The sequence below is a fragment of the Peromyscus maniculatus genome, chromosome 6 (genome assembly GCF_049852395.1).
Source record: "Peromyscus maniculatus bairdii isolate BWxNUB_F1_BW_parent chromosome 6, HU_Pman_BW_mat_3.1, whole genome shotgun sequence".
Classification (NCBI taxonomy): domain Eukaryota; kingdom Metazoa; phylum Chordata; class Mammalia; order Rodentia; family Cricetidae; genus Peromyscus; species Peromyscus maniculatus.
The window spans coordinates 67,175,452-67,201,024 of record NC_134857.1 but is presented as its reverse complement, the minus strand read 5'-3'; the positions used below and the strand labels follow the sequence as shown (position 1 = coordinate 67,201,024).

General features: G+C 45.0%; 1 protein-coding gene across 8 annotated transcripts in view; it reads left to right on the top strand.

The window, feature by feature from the left end:
* Window positions 1-25,573, top strand: part of Dclk2 (doublecortin like kinase 2) — a 129,901-nt gene that overhangs the window by 71,667 nt on the left and 32,661 nt on the right. For 5 of the 8 annotated variants that reach the window (XR_001577875.3, XR_001577873.3, XM_015995331.3 and 2 more), the window contains exons 3-6: window positions 6,026-6,128; window positions 8,874-8,975; window positions 9,917-9,964; window positions 13,591-13,685. Coding sequence is in view for 6 of the 8 variants with exons in the window: in XM_015995331.3 (XP_015850817.1) it covers window positions 6,026-6,128; window positions 8,874-8,975; window positions 9,917-9,964; window positions 13,591-13,685 (348 nt within the window). In the remaining 2 variants the exon portion in view is untranslated. Of the gene's footprint in view, window positions 1-6,025; window positions 6,129-8,873; window positions 8,976-9,916; window positions 9,965-13,590; window positions 13,715-25,573 lie in introns of all 8 variants that reach the window. The other 3 variants (XM_015995333.3, XM_015995332.3, XM_076574347.1) reach the window with 2 other exon arrangements.

The following is a 25,573-nucleotide window of genomic DNA, read 5'->3' as shown; positions in this document are numbered from 1 at the left end:
TACCCTGCCACACGGCTCGTGGCTTACCGGTACTTTACATCTTCCTTGTCCTGGTGGCTGCTTGTCATGGCGGCACCTGGCAGTGTCTCCTGCTTTCCTGTTCTTTCTTTTCTCCTCTCTGTTAGTCACGCCTATACTTCCTGCCTAGCCACGACCAATCAGGTTTTATTTATTGACCAATCAGAGCAACTTGACATACAGACCATCCCCCAGCACAGCCAAGTGCAGACCATCTCAGACACCTGCACTCAGGCCCATGGTCCTAATCATCCTCTATGCGTACCTGCTGGGTAAAGCCACGAGGAACCCGAGAACTGGTTCCCACAGGACATAGAGAACATCCAACAGCACTCCCCCCCCCCTTTTTTTTTTCAAAAAGGAAGGTTTTAACCTTAACAAAGTAAAATTATATATAATTTGGGAATTTGGGTGTAGATTCTCTTATTACTTCCTGCTGGAGGGGGGGGGGCGCTGTATCTTATGGGGACACAAAGAAAATTTTAGGATTATGGAATAGTACATGAGGCTGTATTGTCTGAACCAGTTGCCTTGAATCTGATCTGGACATTGGATCATCTGGGCCATGGTATCATTGGAGACCCTTTAGGGGGTCTTGGCTGGTCAAACCTGATGTATCTTAATCTGGAACAAATCCATAGCCTCTTGCTTTCTGTGAAAACAAAATCAGAGCCTCCTTTCCAAAGCAACATATCCTTACATTCAATTTTTAAAGTCAAGGAATCTTTAAAATATACATATTGGTTTAACTCAACATCTTTTACGATCAAATGTTTTTCTGTAGTTAAAAATCCCAAAGACAACACAATCCAGATTCTCTGTGTAATATTCATCTTTACACAGCTTATTTTTATATTAATTTTACTGTCTCTTTAAAGACTTTTTAAAAAACTTTTTATTTCTTTATATAACCCTCTATGTTCATTTTTCTCTTTCTTTTAGGCCTACGTACATTTTTACACACATTGTAAAGCATTTAAAGTCTTGTTCCATCTGAATCTGTCTTATTGTGAATCTATTGCTTTAAACTGCAGCATTTGTAAGCTGAAGCAGCGCTATGGCTGCTGGCTCTGCCCACCTCAGCTTTCCAACATGGCAGTGTTAGTTTACCACCAGCTCTGGAAGCTATCATGGGTCTATGCTTTTATCCAAGCAGCGTGTAGCCCAGAAACCTCTTTTTTTGTTTTGTACTAGCAAAGGCTAAATCCACCACTCAGCTTAATGTGCCACTTGCAGAGGCCTCATTCCCATCATACAGCAGGTCGAGCGCACATACTAGGAAGGCACCAGTAGCTCAAACCGGCAGCTGCCGCTCATTTTAGAGAGATAATTAGGAAGCTGTTTTTAGCTCCGTTTTAGAATCTTTTCTCAGGTTTTAGGTGGAAACTCTTACCCCCTCATTGAGCGCCATTATTGTCCATGTCCGTGTCCGTGTGTGTGCGTGTGTGTGCGTGCACACGTGTGTGTGCACATGCATGTGTGTATGTATGTATTAGGCTTGTCCAAAGTGACACTGGTAGGAGAGCAGTTCCTACACCTTCCTCCTTGATGTCAGTGCCGTCCGGTGACTGCTCGTTTGTTCTTCTTCCTTTCGGGTTTTATAGGAACTGTCGCTCCTTCCCAGGCCTCCCTGGCCTGGCCCGTGGCATGGCTCCCGCATTCCTGCACCTCCGGAGGAAGCCCGCCCCCCACCCGCTGTAGAACAGACCTGTCCAGCTCCCACCTCTCGGTATCTGAAGCCCCTTATGAAGTCCAGCAGGAAAACAGTCCAGAAGAGGTTTCGTTCTTGTGTCTGCCTTGTTTTTATCATCCGTTCTTAGCATTCTTTCTTCCATTTCTAGGGAGAGCTAAGCTCTTGAAATGCTAATTCTACCACAAAAGGTGGAAAAAGAGGTTTGATTTTTCTAAAATGCCCTGCGGGCTGAAAAGCATCTTATTAGTTTCACAATTGAGAATTTCTCCTGTGCCGGCTTTGTGTTTCCCAGTGTGACTTAGTGTTGCCTTGCAGATGTTCTCTCTCTCTCTCTCTCTCTCTCTCTCTCTCTCTCTCTCTCTCTCTCTCTCTCTCTCTCTCCCCCACCCCCCCCAGGAGCCCAGATTTCAGGCTTAAGCCTTCTCCTCTCACACCTGCTTCATCTCCTCACCTGTTTCCTCCCTCACTGAGAGAACCAAGGCTTTAGGAAACCTCTGCCCCCAGATGTAAAACAAACTAACAAGAATAAAGAAAACTATGGACCAGGCTGTTAGGTGTCTATCAGCTGCCCAGTCCCCTGTTGTCCTTCTGTGAAAGGCTGACATGGTCTCATCCAAAGCCCCTCACTTTCTCTGCCCACTGATTCCATTCTCTCTCATAAAACAAAACAGCTCTGTGGTTTTCTTTTCTTTCCCATAGCCTGATTTTCCTGGCTCCTGGGTCTTTATAACAGTGTACCAGTAGTTTGCTATTGGTTTTCTCATCTTGGAAAAACGAACAATCTCTTGACGCTTGATCTAGACTCATTTCTCCACGCTTACTTTGACCCACCTTGAAGTCAGAAGTCTTGGGAAATGTTGTCTCACTGCCTGTCCTACCCACCCTCCTTTAAACCATACACCAACGTTCCCTTTGGTAAGGTCCCCATGATGTTCATGTTGCTAACCCGATCTGTCACTTTTCTTTCTTTCTTTAATTATTGCTTATGTATATAGGTGTTTTGTCAGCGTGTGTGTCTGTGCAGCTCATGTGTACCTGGTGCCCCCAGAGGCCTTGGGAGTTAGCCATGTGGTTGCTGGGCATTGAACCCAGGGCCTCTGGAAGAGCAGCCAGTGCGTTTAACCACTGAGTCATCTCTTTAGCTCCCGAGTTGTTAGTTTTCAATCTTCATCTTATTTGGTCTGTCAGTAACTGACACTAAGGGCCCTTGAAACACTTTTTTGACTTGATTTCCAACACATGGTAACAATCTTGATTTCTTCCCTGGTTTTGGGTCTTCTCCCTGATCTTGGCTTGTTGCTGAGCTTTGGAGGTCAGCCTTGACCTCTTCCTTATGTGCGTGGACTACTGGACTGTGGCAGGAGTTTAGAGGTTAGGACCATCCATACTGGTGAATCCAGCGTTCACCCTTGCACCTTGACCTGAAGTTTAGGTTTGTAGATATCTACTCTCTGCTCAGCACCTCTGCTTGACTGCTTAATAGGCATTCACAGTTAATGTTCCAGATCTGAATTTTTGGATCATCCTGTCTGCCACCAAACTCATTTTGCACTTTTCACTGTCAGTCAGAGCTAATGGAAGTGATATCATTTCTGTTCCACAAGTCAGAAGCCTTGACTTTTCATCTCTCCTTTCCTGTGTCCAGGCCCTTCTTTCTACCTCACTCCTGACTTCTCTGAATAGACTGTCTTCATCTCTGGCTCTGACAATCGTCTCCAGCTCGCCATGCTTTGCAATCTTTTTGTTTGTTTTCTAATTGATACATGGCTACATTTTACATGGAGCTCATCCAGAGAAGCCATTCTTGTCTGGTACTCATCCCCAGTAGGAGTAGTCTCACACCATGCTTCAATTAATTAGAAAACCCATTAAACATCCAACAGTGAGTGCCTAGTCTCTACGAGCCCTCTGGGATAATGGATAGGACACCTCTTTGGTCGCTTGCAGACCATGGCACTGAAGGTTGGTCAGAAAAGCTGGAGAGATGGCTAGGTGGTTAAGCACGGTTATTGCTCTTATTCCCAGCACCCACATGGCAGCTCACAACTGTCTGTAACTCCAGTTCCAGGGGATCTGACTTCCTCTTCTGGCCTCTGTGGACACCAGGCACGCATGTGACACACAGACATCAATGCAGGCAAAAACACTCATAATATAAAGTAAAAATAAACTAAAAATTTAAAAAGTATCTGGCCTCTATAGAACCAGAGACATAAGGCAGAATGTGGGTGCCAGGTAACGGGGGAAGAGGCCATGGGGAGTGACTGCTAATGGGCTCAGGATTTCTCTTCTGGTCGGGGCGACGGCTGTACAATTCTGGATGTATTCAGTGGTGCTGACTTGTGTGTTTGAATGGGTGACTGTATAGTCTATGTGCTGGTTATACTTCACCACTGTGACACAAGCTGGGGTCATCTGAGAAGAGGGAGCCTCCGGTGAGAAAATGCCTCTGTCCGACTGGCCTGTGGGCAGACCTGTGGAACATCTTCTTGATTAATGAGTGGTATGGCCTAACCCACCGTGGACATTGCTGCCCCTGGGCTGGTGATCCTGGATTGTATAAGACAGCAGGCTGAGCTGGCCAGGGAGCAGCGCTCCTCCATGGTTCTGCTTCCGTTCCTGCCCAGACTTCCCTTCACGGTGGATACAGACTCTGTCTGTAAGATGAAACAAGTCCTTCTCTCTCCGAGTTGGTTTTGGAGAGTGGTTCTTGACAGCAATAGAAACCTAATGAAGACAGTAGGTGACTCATATCTTAACGGAAAGCCAAAACAAACCACGATTACTATGCTGGTGGGAACAGTGTCGTGGCTGAGAAGTGGACAGAGAGTATGTCGGAGACGAGGTCAAAAGGTCAGCTGAAAGGACACTCGTTTGTAATGAGGGTGGGGAGTGGTGTGGTTGCCCTGGCTGGGTGATAACAGTGGCTGAGGCTGGGGGGCGTGGGGAGATTGGAGGTGAGATAGCCATGTCAGGACAGTGGAAGAGGCCAGGCAGGAGAGAAGGTGCACGTGAACCACACGGAGGAGGTTGAAATGCGTGAGAACCGTGTAGTAGTGAGAAGGACCCGCCTGGGGAGCAGAGCCACGCTGAGAACATGACTCCCAGGAGGACTGTGTGGATGAAGAGACTACATGCCATTACCACCGGAGGTGGCCAGCAGAGGCAGGGTTAGCAGGAGAAACACTGGTCTGAGCAGGTTTAAGTTAAATACAGAAGCTGGGTCTTACTTCCTAGTTAGAAGAAGTGTATTCAGGTATCGAAGCCTGCACTGACTGTCTCTGCGGCACCAGCCTTCAGTTGTCGCAAAGAAGTGTAACATTTGTATGACTTGACTACTCGAACCCAAGTCATCCATTGTATCTAGTTCACGGTATTTTCTGTGGAGACTTATGTATTCCAATATACAGCTGAATGGCGACCGTGGAGGTACAAGGCATTACTGAGATTGCAGAGAATTTCCAAGAAGTAATTAAAAAAAAAACAAAACCCACTTTATTATTTTGGAAATGAAGCAATTTCCATAAGAGACGTTTTTATGCAGCTCCTTCTACAAGGTTCTGAAAGTAAGGCTTGCCTGTATCAGATGCTGGAGATGGCTCTGATGGTGACCAGTGGGCCAGGGATGGATGTTTTGCTCTCGTGGACCAGGCTTTCTGGAATCTGAAACTGATTAGTATGGAGGGGAGAGCTTTTATATGTCACTGGTGGTGGCACACGCCTTTAATCTTAGCACTCGGGAGTTAGAGGCAAGGGGATCTCTGTGAGTTTGAGGCCTGCTTTTTCTACTGAGTGAGTTCCAGGACAGCCAGGGCTACACAGAGAAATCCTGTCTCAAAAAAAAAAAAAAAAACAACCAGCAACCAACCAAACAACAACAACAAAAGGAGAAAAGGAGGGGGGCTGGAGAGATGGCTCAGAGGTTAAGAGCATTGGCTGCTCTTCCAGAGGTCCTGAGTTCAATTCCCAGCACCCACGTGGCGGCTCACAACTGTCTGTAACTCCAATTCCAGAAAACGGAAGATATAATTTAGACAGCACATTTGGAATTAGGGCCATGTGCCAAGGAGTCTTGGGAGAAAAGTGTACACCGTACGTGGACATCCTCATTTAACAGGTGTCAGCAGAAGCCCTTCATTCTGTTGTGCTGAGGTCAGGGGACATGAAAAAGTGTGACCATTTCTGGAAAATGCACACCCTATATAGTGAACAGGTTCTACCACAGTGATGTGGGTGAAGCTTGAAAGTGCATTTAATTTTGCTGACTTTTCTGGCACTCTAATGTTTCTAATTTCTTGGATTTTTTTTTTTCAGGTTACTTGTCTGCAAGACTTTTTTGGTGATGATGATGTTTTTATTGCATGTGGACCTGAAAAATATCGTTATGCTCAAGATGACTTTGTCCTGGATCATAGCGGTGAGGCAATTCACTGACCATCTTTGTAGCTCCTGAAAAGAAGGCTCAGAATTCAGTGACAAACATGTTGAGAACACAGGATACTGGAGAAAGATGACCAAGCATGGGTGGTACTCATCTGTCATTCCAGCTACTCGGGAGGTGGAGGCAGAAGGATCACATGGCTCTAGGAGAACTCTAGGCCAGCCTTGGCAATGTAGGGAGACCTTCTCTCTGAAAACATATATGGAAGGATAATGAATAAACTGTTCATGGTAGTTACCTGAGATTTCTCTTTACATCAGCTTTGTGTGCAACTTTGAAAAACATACATTGTTTATATATTTGTAAAAAGAACTATCTCATGGTTGGGATGAAAAATGCCTATTTATTGATTTTTATCTATTAATGTAGTTTTAACTATTATTTCAATGATTTCAAATGATACTGCTGTAGTAAATGGTTCTTAGGCGGCTAAGGTAGCTCAAGATAATTTAGCCCCACTCTGCATCCTTCTGACTGTCCACAACGAATGAAGTTCTATTCCATTAAGTAGGCGGGGCTAACAGTAACAACAGTGGTGCACAGGCAGAACAACTCTTGCTCTATGTGTAGTAAGCTTATCAGAGCTACTTGGATCTTTGGTTTTTGTTGTTGTTGATAATGGCCCTTGATAGTCTCTTATAGGTAAGGGAAAAAAAGAGCACTATTGATTTTCTCTCTCTCAATTCCTAGTTATTTAACCTTCTTTAAAGATGGGAGTGTAATGGATGTTTTGTAGGCTTTTGTGAAGGTTAAGTGAGTTAACACACACCTACAGCTAGGGATCCATGTGTGTCTTGCTGTTTTTGTATTGTCAGGATTGTAGCACCATCATTACATGGTGAAGGGTTACAGTGGATGCAAATCTCAGATTGACTTCTACCGCAAATACATTTATGGCGGCACAAAGGGGTTCTTTGTTGTGCTTTAAACATCCATTGTTCAATTGTGTTGTCAACTTAAGAGCTCCAGCTTAGGCTTCTGAGGGTATCATATATTAAAGATGCATTAAAACAATGACAGAAATCAAAGGAAACATAAGTTTGAAAACCCACCCCCCAAAAAAAGAAGAAAAAAAAAAAGGAAGGAAGGAAAGAAAGCCTGGTGTGGTAGTAGATGATTTTAATTCTAGCACTTGAGAGGTAGACGTAAGTGAGTTGAGACCAGCATGGTAGACACAGCAGGTTCCAGGCAGCTAAGGTACATAGTGAGGCCTTGCCTTTAAAACAAAACATTCAGAATGCATAGAATTTTGCAAATCTAATCTTGGTCAAGTCACAGATCTCTCCTGATTCTTAAACCTGGGTATAGTCTGAAGTTCCGGGTTATCGGGGTCTGTTTGGGGGCATCCTGCTCATTAGAGGGCCAGTGTCTCCACAGCGTTTTAACAGTCTACACAACACACTTTTGAGACACAATGGGACATAATCTACAATGCTAATTGCTTAGCAGAAACTGGAACTGCCCCGTTTATATTAGGTTTGATTAGAGCCTTTCAGATGTTAACTGGGCTCCCCTGGTGAGTATTCCCTGATTTGTATACTTCACTTGCTAATTTGCCACCCTTGGGAGCTAGATTAAAACTAACTCACATTTTAATCTTTTTGCATAAATTGAAGTGTTCTGAAGTAAATGGAAGACAATATGTTTTCTGATTTATCCCTTATAACAAGCCTATGAAGCACATTTTATTCTTACACTAATATGTTAGGGAGAAATAGGGAGGCTTGGGACATAAGCAAGGTCTTCCTTCTAGCTAGCAAATGTCGATCCATGACTCATCCCAAGCCCGCCTGACTGCAAAACCCGTAATCTTAATTACTCAAATCTGAAGTGATGATTGCAGCTGTAATTTGTTCTGGTTCTCCAAATGCTGTCTTATTTGGTGGCTTATGGAAAGGTCAATGTTATTGTTTAAAGCTATTTTTCTCATTTTTGCTCTTCCATGCTTTGGAGACATGGGTAGCTAGACAGTACAGAGACCCTAAGTTAGAGTTTCATGTCCTTTTGAAGTAAGATGATCGAGGACTTGGAGAGGAGAGTAAAATTGCTGTCTGTGCTGCCCTCTGAACAAGCTGCACACAGATAAACGTGTGGTTTATCTGTGAATGATACTGTACATCCACTTAGGACAGTAGAATTCCTGTGCTCACTAAGAACTCAGTCCCAACAATGACGTGTCACAGATGTATAGTCTAACTAGAGATGTAAACATGACATGTACTTTTTGGAACCATTGCTGCATACATTGAATTTATGGAGCTCAGGGACTGGCAGCTCACCAAGTCCAGCATTCAATTTATAGCCCTGGAAGAATAAAGGATGGCATGGGAAAGAGATTGTTGGGTAATAGCAATAGGGTTGGAGAGTTGCCTTGGTAAGGTGTAAGTGTGAGGACCCAAGTTCAAATCTCCAACACCTCTACAAAAAGCCATGCATGGTGGCCCATGTGTCTGTAACTCCAGTGCTGGGTGGCCCAAACTGGAGGATTCCTGGAGCTCACTGGCCCACCAGCCTAGCAGAATCTCTGAGTTCAGTGACAGAGCTTATCTCAATCTGGTGGAGAGTGACTGAGGAAGATGGCTGGCTTGACTTCTTGCATTCCTGTGATTGCACATGTGCACCCATACACTAGTCACAGGCAGCCAATTGTAGTTGCATGTGCATGCCTTTGGTCAGTGCTGGAATCTGCTTTAACTACAAATACACTTGTGTTCTTTGCAGAATGCCGGGTACTGAAGTCATCTTATTCTCGAGCCTCAGCTGCTAAGTATTCGGGATCCAAAAGCCCAGGGCCCTCCCGCCGCAGCAAGTCACCAGCCTCAGGTAGGAACAGAAAGGCAGTGGATGGTCTTACAGGGGCTGTTCTCTTTAGTTTTCTCACATTTTTATGAACTTAACAGCCTTTACCAGCTTGTGCTCTAGAGCAATGAGAGACAATGAGATTTTTAAAACAAAAGCCTTAGCTCTGTCTTCCGAACGTGTGAGTCTTCCAAGGAACTCTTATGCTTGGTCCTGCCACGTTTTCCTGCAGATAGCCTCACTGTCTAGGCCTCCACTGGCGTGCAATAAACGTATTTCACATTTTGGGGCACTGTTCACGGTATTTTGAATTCTGTGCTTCATAATTGTGGATTTTTATCTTCCTAGTACTACTTCCTGGTACAACACACACAAAGTTCCACACAGAACTATATTGACGTGAAAATTTCCACATTCTTTTTCTTCATCAAACAGCTATTCATAGTAATAATGATAATTCTCAGAAAGGATTACTTAGTTAAATTCTATAAATTTCAGATCCAGATCCTACCAATTTGTCAAAATTTACACTGCTTTGACATTTTTTAACATTAAAACACTCACATTGTATCTCAATAAGTTGGTTTTATGAGTTGATAGTAATCACAAATAATTTTGGTCGTTCAATTTATTGCTAAGGAAGTGATTTTAGAGAAAAAGCATCTGTTTTTACAGGCAGTATTCTGAGTACTGCCCAGCCTGCTGCCCCTTGGAGTGAACTAAACTTGGTTTTCTTTGAAATAAAATGATGATGATTTGACTGGAGAGGCGTCTAGAGGTGCAGAGTGGTCCCAGACCAACCGTTCCAAACGTCAGACTTGGTCAGATGCTCTCCCCCCACCCTCTGCAGCACTCAGCTCACTTCCTCTAGGGCAGGCTGCTGTGTTACTGTCTTTTAGACCTGCTGAATAACCTCTGTCCTTACTGTCTTCTCCTGCTCTGTGCATATGCATGCGTGTGTACAGTAAAGAGGGCTGGCCACACCAGTGCCTGTTCTTCAGCCAAATCCCCAGGTGAGCCGGGAGCCTCACAGCGGTGTCTCTCTGCTGGGTTTTTGTTTCTGTCTTTGGCTGCATTTCTGTTTCCTTTGCTCCATTTCCATGAATGTATCTGGCCTTCTCCTGTGGACATCTGTGCCATACGCAGCGTCTTACAGTGTGCAGACCGCTGCGGCCTCCCTGCACACGACAGAACCACTTAACCTAGGAAGATTGCTGCATGCCCCTCTGTGTAGTTGAAGCACGGTAGTCCAGGGAAAGGCAGCCACCTCTAGGACTTCTGTGTTCCATCGAGCTGTGGGAAATACTCCGTGACTGAAAAGCTAAAGTTTGTTAGCTGAGCCGGGCGGTGGTAGTACAGGCCTTTAGTCCCAGCACTCAGGAGGCAGAGTCAGGCAGATCCCTGTGAGTTTGAGGCCAGCCTGGTCTACAGAGTGATGAGTTTCAGGACAGCCAGGGCTACCCAGAGAAACCCTGTCTCAGAAAACAAATTTGTTATCAATAAATATATGGAAGGAATTTCTAACCTCACACTTTGCCCATACCTGTGTTAAAGGTTTAGGAATCATTAAAAGCTTCTAGTTCAAAGTGCATTATGATGGCCTGCGCCAGACTAAGATAAGATGTTTGCTGCATGCACATAGAAGGAGGCAGCCAACACTGCATCTTTGTAGTTGGGAGGCAGTTATTTTCATACAGCGCTTTACATTCAGACTTTCCGAATATGTGCAGTTGACACTGGGTTTTTTTTAACCAAAGGTATCTATCTCTCTGACATTAACCTTATTTTAAATCGTGTTGACTCTGTGGTGTCTTAAAACTGGAAATGTCAATGGAGCATACATGTGTTTGGGTATACTTTTCTGGCTGAGTGATGCCTAGCTTTTGTTCCAAGTGACAGGTTTATAGATGCTTGTCATGTCAGGAAAACGATTAAAAAAAAGTAGAGAGAGCGGTCCAAGAGAGTCAGGTATGATTAATTCAACTTTGTCACCTGAGGTCTGAAGAGGAAACTTACTGAACTAATAATATTTCATGGCCACATTTGTCTTCAGACCATCTAGTGTTCTATGACAAAGCCCAGTGAATACTTAAATGACTTTTTTTTTTAATCTGAATTTGCAATGCTTAATAACTGATTGAGGACTAGCATTTCAGCATGTTAAATCTTCAGCTGAATCCATATTCGGGTAGTGTCAGCCTCAGACTCCTCAGTGAAAGTCGTGAGACTTGAAAGCCACATCTTGAAAGGCAAAGAGTCTTCAGAGGAGGCCTTTGGAAGCCTGTTTAGCACTGTAGAATGCTGGAAGTCCCTGCCAGTGCTGGCGCTCCCCAGTGACTCTACAACGTGCTGCTGTGTTACCAGGAGTGTTTTCTACTCATTCTCTGACAAGGGACGGAGAGTGTTGGGTTACAAGAAGCCACAGTATTAGAAGCAGTAGTGCTTGCTTGTACAGAGGCTTTGCCGTGCTGGTACCTATAGTCCAGCTCTTCAGGAGGCTAAGGTAGGAGATTTGAAGTGAACCTGGGCAATGCAGCAAGGCCCTGTCTTTAAATAGCAGCAGCAGCAGCAGCAGCAGCAGCAGCAGCAGCAGCAGCAGCAGCAGCAGCAGCAATAACAACAACAGCCAAGACTTCAGGGATTAGCTGGAATTTCAGACAGTAACTTTATAAACATAATATTGTTCATGTCAGTCTTAGGCTACTAAGAGCTGCTTTGAGAGACATTTCTGAGTCTACTTAATCTTCTAACAAAACTCTGTGTAAATAGCTAAATAGTGTGTTGAAATACATAGATAGTAAAGTAGATAACCATCTAGTCAATCTAACTATTATTTGAGTCTTATAAATACTGCTTTTAGGGGCTGGAGAGGTGGCTGAGTGGTTAAGACCAGCCATGAGATCCTAGCACTAACATCGCAGCAAGGTGTCCTGTGGATGCCTGTAATCCCAGTTGTGATTACAGTGAGGTGGAGGCAGGGTCACTGGAGCTTGCTGGCTTCCAACATAGCAAAGAAAACTCAAACCATAGGTCCAGGGAGAGAGCCCACCACTGTCTGCCTAGAGAGTGATGGATGAGGATGTCCAATACCCTCTTCTGGCCTCTGTTGCACATACTTATGGCCATATAGTCAACACACACACACACACACACACACACACACACACACACACACACACACACACACACACACGAAAAACTAGATAACCAAGTGATTTAAAATTAGGAAAATTGAAAGTTTGGGGGATTAAAAATATTGAAAAAGATCCTATCTACTGATTGTAAAAGCACAATAAAATAGACAAAATTGACTTCATAAACCCAGCCATCCCTGTTCACAAACGATTTGGCTGACCGTATATGCTCCTCAGTCTGCAGTCTCTGCCTCCACTCAGGAACTGGCACTCCCTTTTGAGTCGCCTGTGTGAGATGTCTGCCTTCACATTTGACTTTCTACACTTAATTCAGGTGATTTAAAATAATACCGTCTGCCTCTTATGTTTAGGGGTGGGGGGCTTCATTCTGCTTTTCATGAAGATGAATGGCAGCTTTCATCTACTTTGGGGAAAGCTCTTGAGGATTACTTTTGAAGTAAGAGGGATTACAAGTACTTTTAAGAGGAGAACAAACAACTAATCCCAGATATTAACTACGAGCTTCATGAGATCACTGCAGAAACAGATCTAGATGATGGGATTGGGAATGTGCGTAAAGGGCACTGAGATGGTTGGCCAGCACTCTGCAGGCTAGAATCTGTGATTGAGCTCCCCTACAAACAGGATTAGCCATCCTTTGCTCAGCAGACTCCAAGCTTTCTACCAAAGTGTGTGGAGGTGCACAAGGCGAAGGCCGTATGTAGAAAACTGCCAGCATTTGCTAAAGAACGGGGACATTCAGCTGAAGAAAATGGAGGGTTAGAAATAACTAGCCTATATTAAAAAGTACTTGACTAGTTTATCTTTTAATGGCCTTCAATCAAATATTAGTATAAGAAATAGTTGCTTTCTCTTTCCTTAAGAATATACATAAAGGTTGGGGTTGTAGTTCAGTGGTAGAGCATGTGCTCAGCATGTATGAAAAGCTTAGCTCAATTCTGAGCACCAAAAGGGGAATGGGAGGAAGGCAGGTACACACACACACACACACACACACACACACACACACACACACACACACACACACTTACTTGTGTATTTGGATTACAGTCTAATTGATTTAAAAGAGCCATACACATTTCTCAGTGACTCACATTAGTATACACCAAGATGAAGATGGATAGTGGCGGCTTGTAATGGCCTTCATCACAGACCATCACAAACATAGGCATTTGTCAGTGTTTTCTAGAAGGCAGGTTGTACGGACAGGGTCTCTTGCTCACACCTGTAATTCCATGATTGTCTTCTGTATTTGTTTATATCATTGTTGGGACACAATTATTGCAGATAATTTCACTCCTTGTCTGACTTTGTCTGTAACGCCGTAAGATACATTGCTTTTGCTTTTTGCTGATTCGTCACCTGCTTTGGGCTTTAAATGAAGCAAAGCTTCATGGGAGCCATTTTGTGCATGTGCTTAGTGTTTCCACAGTCTGGTTGTTTGGAGTTTTGATGACTGTCTCCTTCGTTGTTCCCTGGTCCAGTGAACGGAACTCCCAGCAGCCAGCTCTCCACTCCTAAGTCCACGAAGTCCTCTAGTTCCTCTCCAACCAGCCCGGGAAGCTTCAGAGGATTGAAGGTATGAAAGAAGAGAGCCGGCGCGCTTCTGTGAGTCTGTTGTTTGTGTGGTTTCACCGTTAGGTTTGTTTGTGAGCTTGGAAAGGCTGAGCTGGATCCTGTCGTCACGTTAGCTGGCCTCCCTAACTCCTCTCGCACGGGCGCATTCACGTCCTGTGAGACTGCACAGTTGTGATGGGTTGAGCAAAATGTGGTCAACGTACAGGAAATTATTATTCTGACTAGTGTAGATGATTTGCAAGTGGCAAAGCATTGGAAAACACCGTAATTCATTTTAAAAGGCCCTTTGGAATCATGATTTTAATATGGCTAAGGTAATTTGACTTTACTGAAGTCTGCAACATGGGAGAACTATCAATGTGTCATTTACACCCGCAGGAAGATAGCACAAGAAGAACAGGTACATTTTGGTGAGGAATTTAGACATAAATAGACATTAGCTATGATGTTAAAAAATACAGAGAGTAGCAGCAAAATTAGTGGTTGGTTTAATAACACCTACCTAACAGGGGGATTATGAATGCACAGAGCTGACATTTGCAAAATTTTGATGTTTCATTTGATTTAATAAATCCCAGTGCTTTAAAATTTATAAAATATGTCTGGTAAAACAGCAGAAATAATTGGTGTTAAACATCGAATTTCTTTTATTGACACAATCAGATTATTTATGTGGTAAATGCTTTGAAAATACTAAAGTTTATACAAAGCCATGAATGTATGTATGTGTTCCTTAGTGTTAAGTTGTATCAGATACACCAGTATCAAAAATACAGTCTCGGCCGGGCAGCAGCAGCACACGCCTTTAATCCCAGCACTTAGGAGGCAGAGCCAGGTGTATATCTGTGAGTTCAAGGCCAGCCTGGTCTACAGAGCGAGATCCAGGACAGGCACCAAAGCTACGCAGAGAAACCCTGTCTCAAAATAAATAAATAAATAAATAAATAAATAAATACAGTCTCTCTGAAAATGGTTGCTTAAACACCTCAAAAAACACAAAGTTTTCTTTAGGAATGTTGAAGAATCTTTTTGATTATTATAATGAATGGCAAAAATTTCTTACCATTGCTGTGTGAATAAGGAATGAAAACCTGCCAAGTCTAGAATCTTGATACCTTGAAGAGATGCAGGAGGTCTTGGTTCTCAGCTTCCCAAAGTGGGTAGCATTATCCACCTGGGTGTAAGCTCATCTTGCCCTACCCTGAGAAGGATGTGACAACAGAAAAAGTATAATGTGGATATACAAGGCAATATGGATTGCCTTGGTTTGTGCTTGCTTGGTTATGAACCTCAGTGAAGTGTGGGATGAGACTGGTAGTACACGTAGGGATAATGTATAGCTTGTACCTACTCCTCATTACAGGACACACTTGTTAGAATTAGCCAGGGTGGTGGCTCCAGCTTGTAATCTCAACATGCAGGAGGCAGAGGCAGGAGGATTGCTACAAGTTCAAGGCTAGTCTGGTTTGCATGGTGAGTTCTAGGGAATCTGGGACTACAGAATAAGACCCTATCTTTAAAAAGAAAGAGAGAGAGAGAGAGAGAGAGAGAGAGAGAGAGAGAGAGAGAGAGAGAGAGAGAGAGAAACCCAGGTAGTTAAGTAAGTAAAGGCTGACGGCCACATGACCTGAGTGTGATCACTAGACCCTCATAGCAGAAGATACTTGACTCTTACATGTTGTCTTCTGTTGCGGTAGCGCCCGCGCTACCACCACCCGTTCACCATGTCTGAGCGAGGGGCTGTGGATTAAAAAATAGAGAAACAGCGAGTCATTTGCCATAGCAGAATGCCGAATGCTGTTTATTGAAGGAGGGAGGAAACCTTAAATACAGGCTTACAGCACAATGGAGGATCCCTGGAGGGCAGAAGTTTACACCAAATGCAGGATACATGAACAAAGAACCTCCGGTGATCATTCAGGAAGAAGGAAACCAGCAGGGAGTCAGCATAGGGAGGACATCTGGTCAAGGTCGGCAAGCAGGCAACAGTTTACTCAATATGGGAAGCCAGGGCCCTACAGGTCCCCCCTTTTAACTAAAAAATGAGCTTTTGACTTAGATTGCGTGGGACATTAGCAGGTCACCTTACCCATCATGGAGACACCTGCCCAGGCCACACAGGCACTCTGTCTTAGGTTGGTGAGCACCCCTCAGGCATTACCCATCTCTGAACACTCATTATCATACAGACTCAACCACGTGAGCTGTAGAGTTAACTGCTGCCAAAGATCTCAAAGTGGCGCTGGGCTTGCAATCTGTGTGTTCGACACAGAAAAGACCAACAGAAGTCCAAACCCACCCATAATCCAGTAGGCTAAAGGCAATTGAGCCATTCCCTTCCTTAACGAGCCTTACTGCAAATTGGAGTCCTCATAAGGTGGTATCCCATAGGCAAGTGGAACTTGAGTTTATATATTTACAACTATCAAAGCCAATTCAAATGTATAACTGTTGAATTAAATTTATCATGCCCAATAGAATGAAAGATTAACTAATTGTGGTAGCTACTTTTGTTGCCAGGGTCTCCATTGGGCTAGCTGTAGTAACCAATTATGAAATAGCAATCCCAGAAACAGTAGCAGCAGTGGCCACCACCGCTATAACATTAACAATGGCAACAGCGATGTCATATTCTCTTCTGGACCGTGTGAGCATCATCTGTGTCTAACTGCCATTGTCCACTGGCATGGACACAGCTCCAGGAACATGAACCACCAAGGCCCATTTTTCTTGATCCCAGCACGACTTAAGCTGTCAGCTCTGCAAAAGAACAACTAAGAACCATAAAGAAAAAACAGATAGCAAACAAGGAGCAGAACTAATGGTCTCATTATGGCTACATTCAGGCTCACAAATTTTAAGGTATCTTCAAAAAAGCTAGATGAATTTCAGGAGACCAATAAAAGTTACACAGAGCCACTCCTGAAAAGTAGGTACTATACCAGCTTGAAGAGGATTTCGAAAATGAAAAAAGGCTTAGTTGGCATGCTATTGTTAATAAATGAAGGTCAGTGACCTTCAGAGTTATCCTTAATCTCTAAGGTGTCTGTGTGACACATTCTCAAACATACTTGAAAGAGCAGTTACCATACACTACCTTCTGGAGAATCCAACTGCGTGGCTACAGTTCCTAGGCTTACATTAATGCTTGCCAAGGCTGGCCATATTGGGCTCTCAATCCCCATTGGCATCAGAAGTGGAGAGTTTTTCACAAAGGCCCAATAGGTCTCTGCCATGTTGGGATTCAGCAGCAGCCACAGGGCGCACACAGCACTCAGGAACCTCATTGTCCTGTGGAAAGACTCAAACAGAACCCCAGGCCCACACCAACACCGGATCGGGTTCCCTCCAAGTGCCAGTAGAAAGAGCCTTCTATCGCACCAGAGGATGATTTGCAACAGGAGCCCTCCAGTGCTTATCTGCAGCAGATACTCCAGCAGAATCCACCGATAAAAAATTTAAAATATATAAAACAAGGGAAAGAATAGAATGTGGAGAGGAGAGATGAGCCCCTAGCTCCCCCCTTTTTACTTTAGCAAAATATGTTTTTAAGGTACGATGGCAGCATTCTACTATAGCCTGCCCTTGAGAATTATAAAGAATACCAGTCTTATCAACAATAGAAAAATCTTGGCAGAATTTTGAAAAGCCCATACTGATGTAGGCGGGACCATTATCAGTCTTTATGTTCTTTGGCACTCCCATATAAACAAAAGCATGAAGACAATGATTCTTGACATCCTTAACCTTTTTACCTGAATGGGCAGAGGCAAAAATTAGAGAAGAATATGTATCAATAGACACATTGACATATTGTAATTTTTTAAAGGAAGACACGTGTGTGATGGTCTTCTGACTTCTGCATGCAAACACATGCATGTGCATACACACACAGAAGCACACACTAAATAGATGTAATTAAAACTATTTTATGAGTTTGAGAGATGGCTCAGCAGTTTAGAGCATTGGCTGCTCTTATAGAGGACCCAGATTTGATTCCCAGAACCTGGCACTCAAAACTGTTTGAAACTCCAGTTCCAGGAGATATAATATCCTCTTCTGTGTTCTCTTGATAGTAGGCACACACACAGGAAACATTCCTGCACATTAAAAAAATAAACTAATAAATCTTTAAATAAATATATTAAAAATTTAAAGGCATTTTTCCTGAAGTATTAAATTGGCTAAGGCTTGTTTATACTGTGATTGATTTCTTAATTGTCAGTTTGTTGAAAAGGAAAAAACTTAGATGAAATAAAACTAGTAGTTGGCTGAATGTTTTCAAAGCCGTTCCTGGTTTTGGTAGCATCCCTATGGAGTACAGCTGCTGCCTTCACATTGCAGTCATGAAAGATCATGTAGAGGAAGCAAGATAATCTTCAAATTGTGAATAATTTCTGAAGAGTGTGGAGTCTAAGATGATCGAGTGGTGGCTACTGAATTCAAATTCTTCAGACCCCAAACTGACCAGTGTTAGGACGATGGAAAGTGTTTTGTGCTAGTCAGCCTCCTGTGATTGTAACAAGACCTGAAGATGACCAGCGAGAGAGGAAAGGTTCATGTGAGCCCACTATTCTTGAGTTTGGGTTTATGGTTGCTCAGCCCAGTGGATCTGTGGTGGCCTAGTACATCATGCCTACTTCATGACCAGGGGGTAAAGAAAAGACAAGGGATCCAGTCCCACAGCCCCTCAGCCCCTTAGGGGTACTACCCCAGTGACCTAAGTACCTTGTACTGGGCCCCACCTTCTAAAGTGCCCCCCCTCTCCCGGCACACACACACCGCCCCATAATACCTTCTCGAGGAGCAAGCCCCCTGTACGTGTACCTTTATGGTAGGCATACAATCTAAACTACAGCAACCAGTTAGAATTTTAGGGTCTTGTGTAGGTAGTCTTAAAGGGAAAAAGGAATTAGTCTGGCCTCTTACTGAAGATGGTCAAACAGCCTGGGAGAATACCAAAAGGAAAAGTGGACCATTTCAGTAGGGCTTGGTATGATGGAGACCTTGGCTTCAACCCCAGTTCCAACAAGACACTTGGGGATATTTCTAATCAAGGAACAGGGTGTGGGCAGGGGATGCAGGTTACTAAGAGGAAGCATCAAGGACAGGATTTCCAGCTAAAGGGACTGGAAGGGATTGCTGTGATGACAGACAGGCCAGGGTAGGGATCTCCCCTAAAGGAACTTTGCAGTATTATAGGCATGGGGAAGGACATCCAAGGTCTGGCCTCTTTAGTCAGAGAACCCAGAGAAGCAGAATAAAACTGTTAGAATAAAATTGGAGTCTTAGGAGAGAATCCCAGAGAGCAGTTGACAGTCTAGACTCTGGCCGGCTCTCTTAGTCCTCACTTTACAGGCTTTGGTCCTGGGAGCTGACCGGCTCAGGGTTCCATGGTCTTTGTCTGACCGCAGTGACTCTGACTGTCACCGGACGAGGCGTTCGCCCTAGGCTGTGACTGCAGTCTCTTAGGAGGGTAGCGGTGGATGCAGCTACTGTACAGTGCTTGAGTTCTGATAAATTCCCTGCAGGAAAGAAGGTAAGATTAAATTCAAGGGGCATAAGGGAGGGAGACCGGGGAAAGACTGAGGAGTCCCTGGGAGGGGAGAAGCAGGGTGAAGGAACTCGGCAGACAAGGAGGATCCCCTGGGACTTCCTCAGGAGACCATGGCGAAGTGCCCGGGAACATGTGTCTGCTGGGAACCGAAGGTCAACACCTGGCATCCTCCTGACCTCACAGAGCTTTTGTAAGATGGTAACGGTCACATAGCCCAGTTACTGGCTTTCCTTGATAAATACCAAGGGGCTGAATTTGCTGAGGTTGACAGGCTAGAAGTAGACAGTGTGACCCGGGTCTAGAAGATGTTTCTGTGTGGCACCAGATATCTGAGCGATCCGACTTACAGGTTTCAGAGCTGTCAATCCATTGTGACGGAGAGGGTTTGGTAAGATGGAATAATTCATACCTGTGAACTTCCTGTGGTCAGGAAGGGAAAAAAAGGGCGTCAGGGAAAATGCCCCTTCCAAGGACCTGTCCCTCAGTGACCTACTTCCTCCGGTGTGTGTTGGTTAGATCTCAAGTCAGGTTAAACCTGAAAATTTCGAGGAGAGATCAAATCCACGACTGTCCAATCAAAGCAAGCTTTATTCAGCACTGACGAGGAAGATGGAGACAGACAGGTCCATACTGGAGGTTCCCAGATTCCCATACTGGTGCGGAGTTAGGTAAGCTAGGTGCTCATGAAGGCAAAACCCACAAGGCTGCGGTACTTCCCGCCTTCGTCCAACTGGGGGCAGGCGCACATCCTGACGTACTTCCTGCCTGTGTACCTCCTACGCACATCCTGTGCAGTTGGGGCAACCAACCTTCTTTACAGAAGTGAAAACACGAGGCTTATTATCTTAGGTAAACAACAGCCCCCAGCATTTCAGGAAGTTACCTGTCCTCGGGCAAGTGAGGCTTACGGGTTAACTTTAGCCCTTCCACAGTTCAGACAGGAGCCTCCTTCACAGCAGGCATCTGGCTGCCTCCCACAGCATTGGCACCAAGAGGACTTTGCAATGAGGCCAATTCATGAAGGTTCACAATGGCGCTTAGCCTCCTGGTGTTCTTGTTTTTCTTTCATCCTTCTTTACTTGTTAAAGAATTCTGCCAATGTTCCAGCCAATCCTAGTTAAGCCTTGGCAACTCAGACAAAGTCTTTGGTTCAGAGGGGTGAGGTGGAATTGGAGACCCTGGTGTGCAGCGGCATGGACAGCCTCAGGCACAGTGACTGCGGCCACTTGAACTGTCAGCTCGCTCTGGTTTAGAGGCAGACACAGGGTGCTGTGGTTAGAAGCAGGGACTCCAGTCAGAGTGGCTGGGTTGGGTGTCGGTGTGGCCCCTCACTGGCTGTGTGACCTTGAGCAAAGCCATGTTGCCCTTTTCTACAAAAAAGAGGGTTCACAGGATGCACTGAAGCCCTGGAGTAAACAACAGAGAATGCACTCAGGACAGCTTCGATATTCTTACTGTGACTGTGGGCCTCTAGGTTCCGAGTCACATGAAGGAAAATCCACGTGGAAGACCTAAGTGCACAACAGAGAGAAGTCAGACAGTTTTTCTCTTATATTCCTGTGTTTTGTGTGCTTGAAAATACTCTGACTGTGGTGATATTTTATTTGTATGTTAATAAAGTTTGCCTGGAGATCAGGGGTCATAGTGAGCCATAAACAGAAGTCAGGCGGTGGTAGCCCACGCCCTTAATCCAATTACATGGCAGGCAGAGTCTCTGTGTGGTCAAGGACAAGCCAAGCGTGGTGACACGAACCTTTAATCCCAGTACCAACCATAGAGGCCTTGAGGTCTGTATAGACAGGCAGTAATGAGGAAGTGATGTGGCTGGGCTTAGAGCCAATGAGAAGGCAGAACAGGAAGGCAATAAAGGTGCAGGTTAGACAGGAAGAAGCTCTCTCTCTCTGGGGAAGCTACGGCATTGTGGTAAGCTAAGGCTAGTCGTAGCTATTAGCTATTTCTCTGATCTCTTCAGCTATTACCCCTGTATTTGGCTCTGTGTTTAGAAATTTGCCTACACCTGACCAAGAGCTCCTAGCTCCAAGAAAGTAAAAGTATTCAGATCCTATGAATCCTAAGTAACATTCTTGGAGCCCAGGAAGCTGCAGGTCACATCACCTGAGGGATAATCATGTCGATAATACAGATTCCAGGGCCCCCATCACAGGCCATGCTCTCAGGGCCGGAGTTCAGGCTCCAGAGGGTTTATTAGTAACAGCTTCTAAGGTCTGTAGTGAAGGAAGGAAGGTTCAGGAAGGGCAGGGAGTCTCACATTTCACTGCTTCCTCCTGTCCACTCCTGACCTTCCCTCCCAAATCACCCCTTCTTTGCTTCCATATCCCTTTCAGGGATCCCAGCACTTAACAACAGTAAACACTGATTTCCTCACATGTTCTTCGGAGGTGGATTTCAGCAGCAGGTTAATTGGGTGGTTCTGGGCTGGCTCTCTTATTACGAGCTGGCAGGGTACACATCAGGGTTAGAGTCGCCTGAGGCTTGATGGCAGTAGGGTATCCACTTATCAGGTGACTTCTTCCTTTGCTGACAAGTGGGTTGGAGGCAGGCGGATAGGAAACTGGAGGAGGAGGTTCCATAGATTAACACAGGAAAGGCAAAAGGCAGCCGCAAGAAAACTGGCAACTTTAGTCTACTGAACTTCTGCGAGCCTAGAGAGCAGGCTCACTATGCTAAGGCCCCACAAAAGGTCACCGCAGACCTCTCTCAGCCCCTTTTCTCTCTTGCCCTCTGAGTGCCAGGCCACAGAAAAGATATGGCACACCTCTAGGCTCTTGTGTCTCCCCCTTAATAATCTGTCTCCTCTCTTATAACTGACTATACGTCTCTGTATAATTCATTGTGTAGAGACAAGAGGAACTGACCTCTGGACTCAGATCCATACCTGTTGGAGGTCCAGAAGGCCCTGGTTCCTCCCTACTGGGATTTTCCTGTGGACTGGCTTTATGTCCTCAAAAGGTGGCTGCTGGCTTTTCCTGGAACCAAGTGACAAAAGAAGGATGCCATACGGCTCTTGTCTCTGTGACCCAGCTTTGGGAGCCAGACCTTCTATTCCCACAATGTCTTAGGAGGGACACAGGCCAGCCAGTTCAGCCTGGGGGGAGGCTCCTTGGTCCTCTTTGGGTCTGGCTGCCCTAGCAACAATCCCATTTTCATCTCCCAGGCACCCAGAACTTTTGTTTTCCACTCTGATCTCCCTGAACTTCCTGTCCGTCTTCCTGCTTGAAGGTCACCATAGTCTTTCTCCTCATCAGTTGTACGGCTCGGTTCTCTTTCCCAACCTTTTCATCCACAGTCTGAACCATTCTGTTCCCTGCCAGTCTTTTCTCTTCAAGTCTTGGACTCTACTGCTGACATTGGTTTTTTTTCTCTTAACTCCCATCTTCCTAGCTTTGTCCTTAACCTCAGTCTGTGATCTCTTTTCTTTGGCAGGGAACCTCAGAGTCCCTTGGATATGGCTGGCAGCTTCTGCAGGATTCCATACTGTCCTTAAATCACGGCATTTGGGGCAGGGGTGCAGATAGGCAGTAAAGAGTACTAAATATGTCGACTGCCGGATAGATGAAGAAAACATTTCCCTGAACTTTAGTTCATCATCTGTCCAAACGGAGGACTTTTAAGGCAACGTAGGGCTTCAGAGTCAGGCACACAGTTTGGAAACGCCTGAGTTTTTGTTGCAGAGGTGTATGCCTGGGAGCTCTCCGCTGTGAGCGTTCTCGTTGGTGGAAAGGAGGAGGAACAAAGTGCATGTGGAACATTCCCGACATCTTGAGATTATAAACTGTCGGATGTGCTGAGGTTTTATCTGACGATGTCTCTCGGGTCTGCTGGTGCTGAAAGGTCCCCAGATTTGTGAGGTGTGATGAAAGTGCGGCTGCATCTAACCTGATTGGCAGAGCTAAAATGTAACTCTCTGACCTCCTGAACTCGGAGCCTTCTTTTCCAAGCTGTGAAATGTAAACCCACAGTAGCCGCTGACCTTAGCCATCTCCTCTTGTCCCCGGAGCTTTTGCTTTTCTGCTGTGTTTAAAACGAAGTTAATAATTTTCAGAACTCGGGAACGGGCCACTCTGAGACTCTTTTTATTTCCCCAGAAAGCACTGTGTGGTGACTTCATCTTTGAACATAATTGATTTTGTTAGACAGAAACAGAAACAAAGAGGCGGATTAAGTAGTTTTGAAGACTTTGGTGCCCTAGCAAAATAAATCATGGCGTTGAATACCAGATGCTGTTTGTACATGGCGGTTACTCAGTTAGTTGGGTGAGTTTGGGGATAGTTCAGCCTTCTGGGCCGCAACCCATTAGGGTCGATGAGAGGGTCACCGTGTAAACCAGTGTGTACAAGTTAGAGCAACTGTGGAACTTTATTTGAATGTGTTCCTGTTCAATGGCCCCTTACTCATGAACGCAGGACACTGGAAGGCCTTCCTGTTAGAACATTGGAGGTGACTGGGTGGAATGAGACTTAGAGGTTGCTGCAGTGACCAACCATGACACCCTGGATCCTAGAGATTATGAGGTTCGCAGTAAAAGCACGGAGACATTTTTAACAAGAGGCCTTATGATTCCTCCAGTCTCTTGCTCAAAAGCAATAAGCTTGAATCTTACTTGAAGGGCTCACTCACAGATGTGATGGAGTTCTAGCTGATTTGGGCTGACGACTTAGTCTATTGTGTGTGTGTGGCGGGGGGTGTTAAGGAATGGAAGGGTTCAGGTGAGCAGATTGCACATAGTTATCAAGCTAGCCCCTGTCTTGTGTCTTATTTACGTACCCAGTGGGTTCTGTTTATCACCATTAACTAGCTACATATCTCAGATGCCATGAGTAAGTGGGTATTTTCTTAGTAGGGACAGGGAAATGCAAAAAATATTTGCCAAAGAAATAGAATTTTTATCGTCATTGTGGCTTCCTGTGTTTTCACCACTCTGTGTCTGAGTGTCTCTGGGCCCCAGTGACTAGTAGACCTTCTGTTTAACCATAGTGTTTGCTATTCAGCAGCCGCCTTTCTGGAGAGCATAACGAATAGTCAACCTTTATGGCCCCGGAGGGCCAGGCTGCGTGGTGGGGAAGTCTAGTGAATTTGATCATAAGCTGAGTGATTGGAAGGTGTCGCTTAGGGAGATCCTGAGCAAAGTGTGACTCCCTCTCCTAGCCATTCAACGTTTACTTCAGGCCAGGAGCCCCTGACCTGGCATGGACAGGCTTCAAGGAGTGTTCCAACTGTTGTCCCGTGTCTCCTCAAAGAATTAGCAACGCTTGCTCATGTCTCTTCACCTTGCATCCTTTTAAACAGCACAGGCAGTTGCTGAAGATCCGATCAAACCGCGAGGAAAGAAAAAAGTTTCAATAATATTTTATTTCTCATGATGTCTTGGACCCTGTTCATCAGTGTTACAGTAAAATTATCCCCTTTAGTATTATTTTTTTTCATGGCTTTTTTTTTAATGAAAGCCTTATTTTCAAGTAGAGGAATATATTGGATAAGTCACTCCTATTAACTCAATACAGAGATTTTTGGAAAGCTTTAGCACTTAAAAAAAATGTCAAATTGAGAGTTGAAAATAGTTGCTGTCATTTGATTTTAAAAAAAGCTACAACTTGGAGTGATCCACTGAGGTTTCTGCACATGAACCTCGCTGGCCCCTGGCCCCATGCCCTCTCCCTCCACAGGGTGCCTCGGCCTTCACACTCAGGCTTTCCTGTGTCTGCCAGGGAGCGGGCTCCCACCACCTGTTCTATTTCCTGTGTTCTTCCCATGCTTCTCGTCACCTTGGAATCACAGCACAAAGCAGGTTTATAATTATCCGGCTGCACCAGGAACTGGGATAGGAAAGGAGAAGAGGGGCCTGACTCAAAATCCACAGTGGGGAAGTTACAGAGGTCCACAGGAACGCAGCGGGTAAACACTGCAGTGCTCGCAAGTGAGCCGCTTAGGGAGGAGTCCTGGAGTCAGTCAGGACATTCAGACAAGAAAGGGGCATAGGAGAGTGTTACCTGCTTGAAGGGAAGCTGAGAAGGGAGTAGACCCAGAGGACCAAGGCTAGTCCTAACATCCCAGGAGCAGTGTGGGGACTTGTGTTCTGAGCACTGGAGACAGATGAGGGTGTCCATGCCTGACCCAGCCAGGTGTAGACCGCCTCACTCTGGGCAATGGGGTTTAGATGTGGGGCGCACAGGTCCCTGTCCCTGTTATTCGTTAGCATTTGATGACCCAGCCCCCAGTCTGTTCGTTCAGAGTCCTGGGAGTCATCAGCAGGGCTCTTGTTATTTATCTTTGAGATTTCACTTTACAGAAGAATTTCATTCTTTTCATTGTTT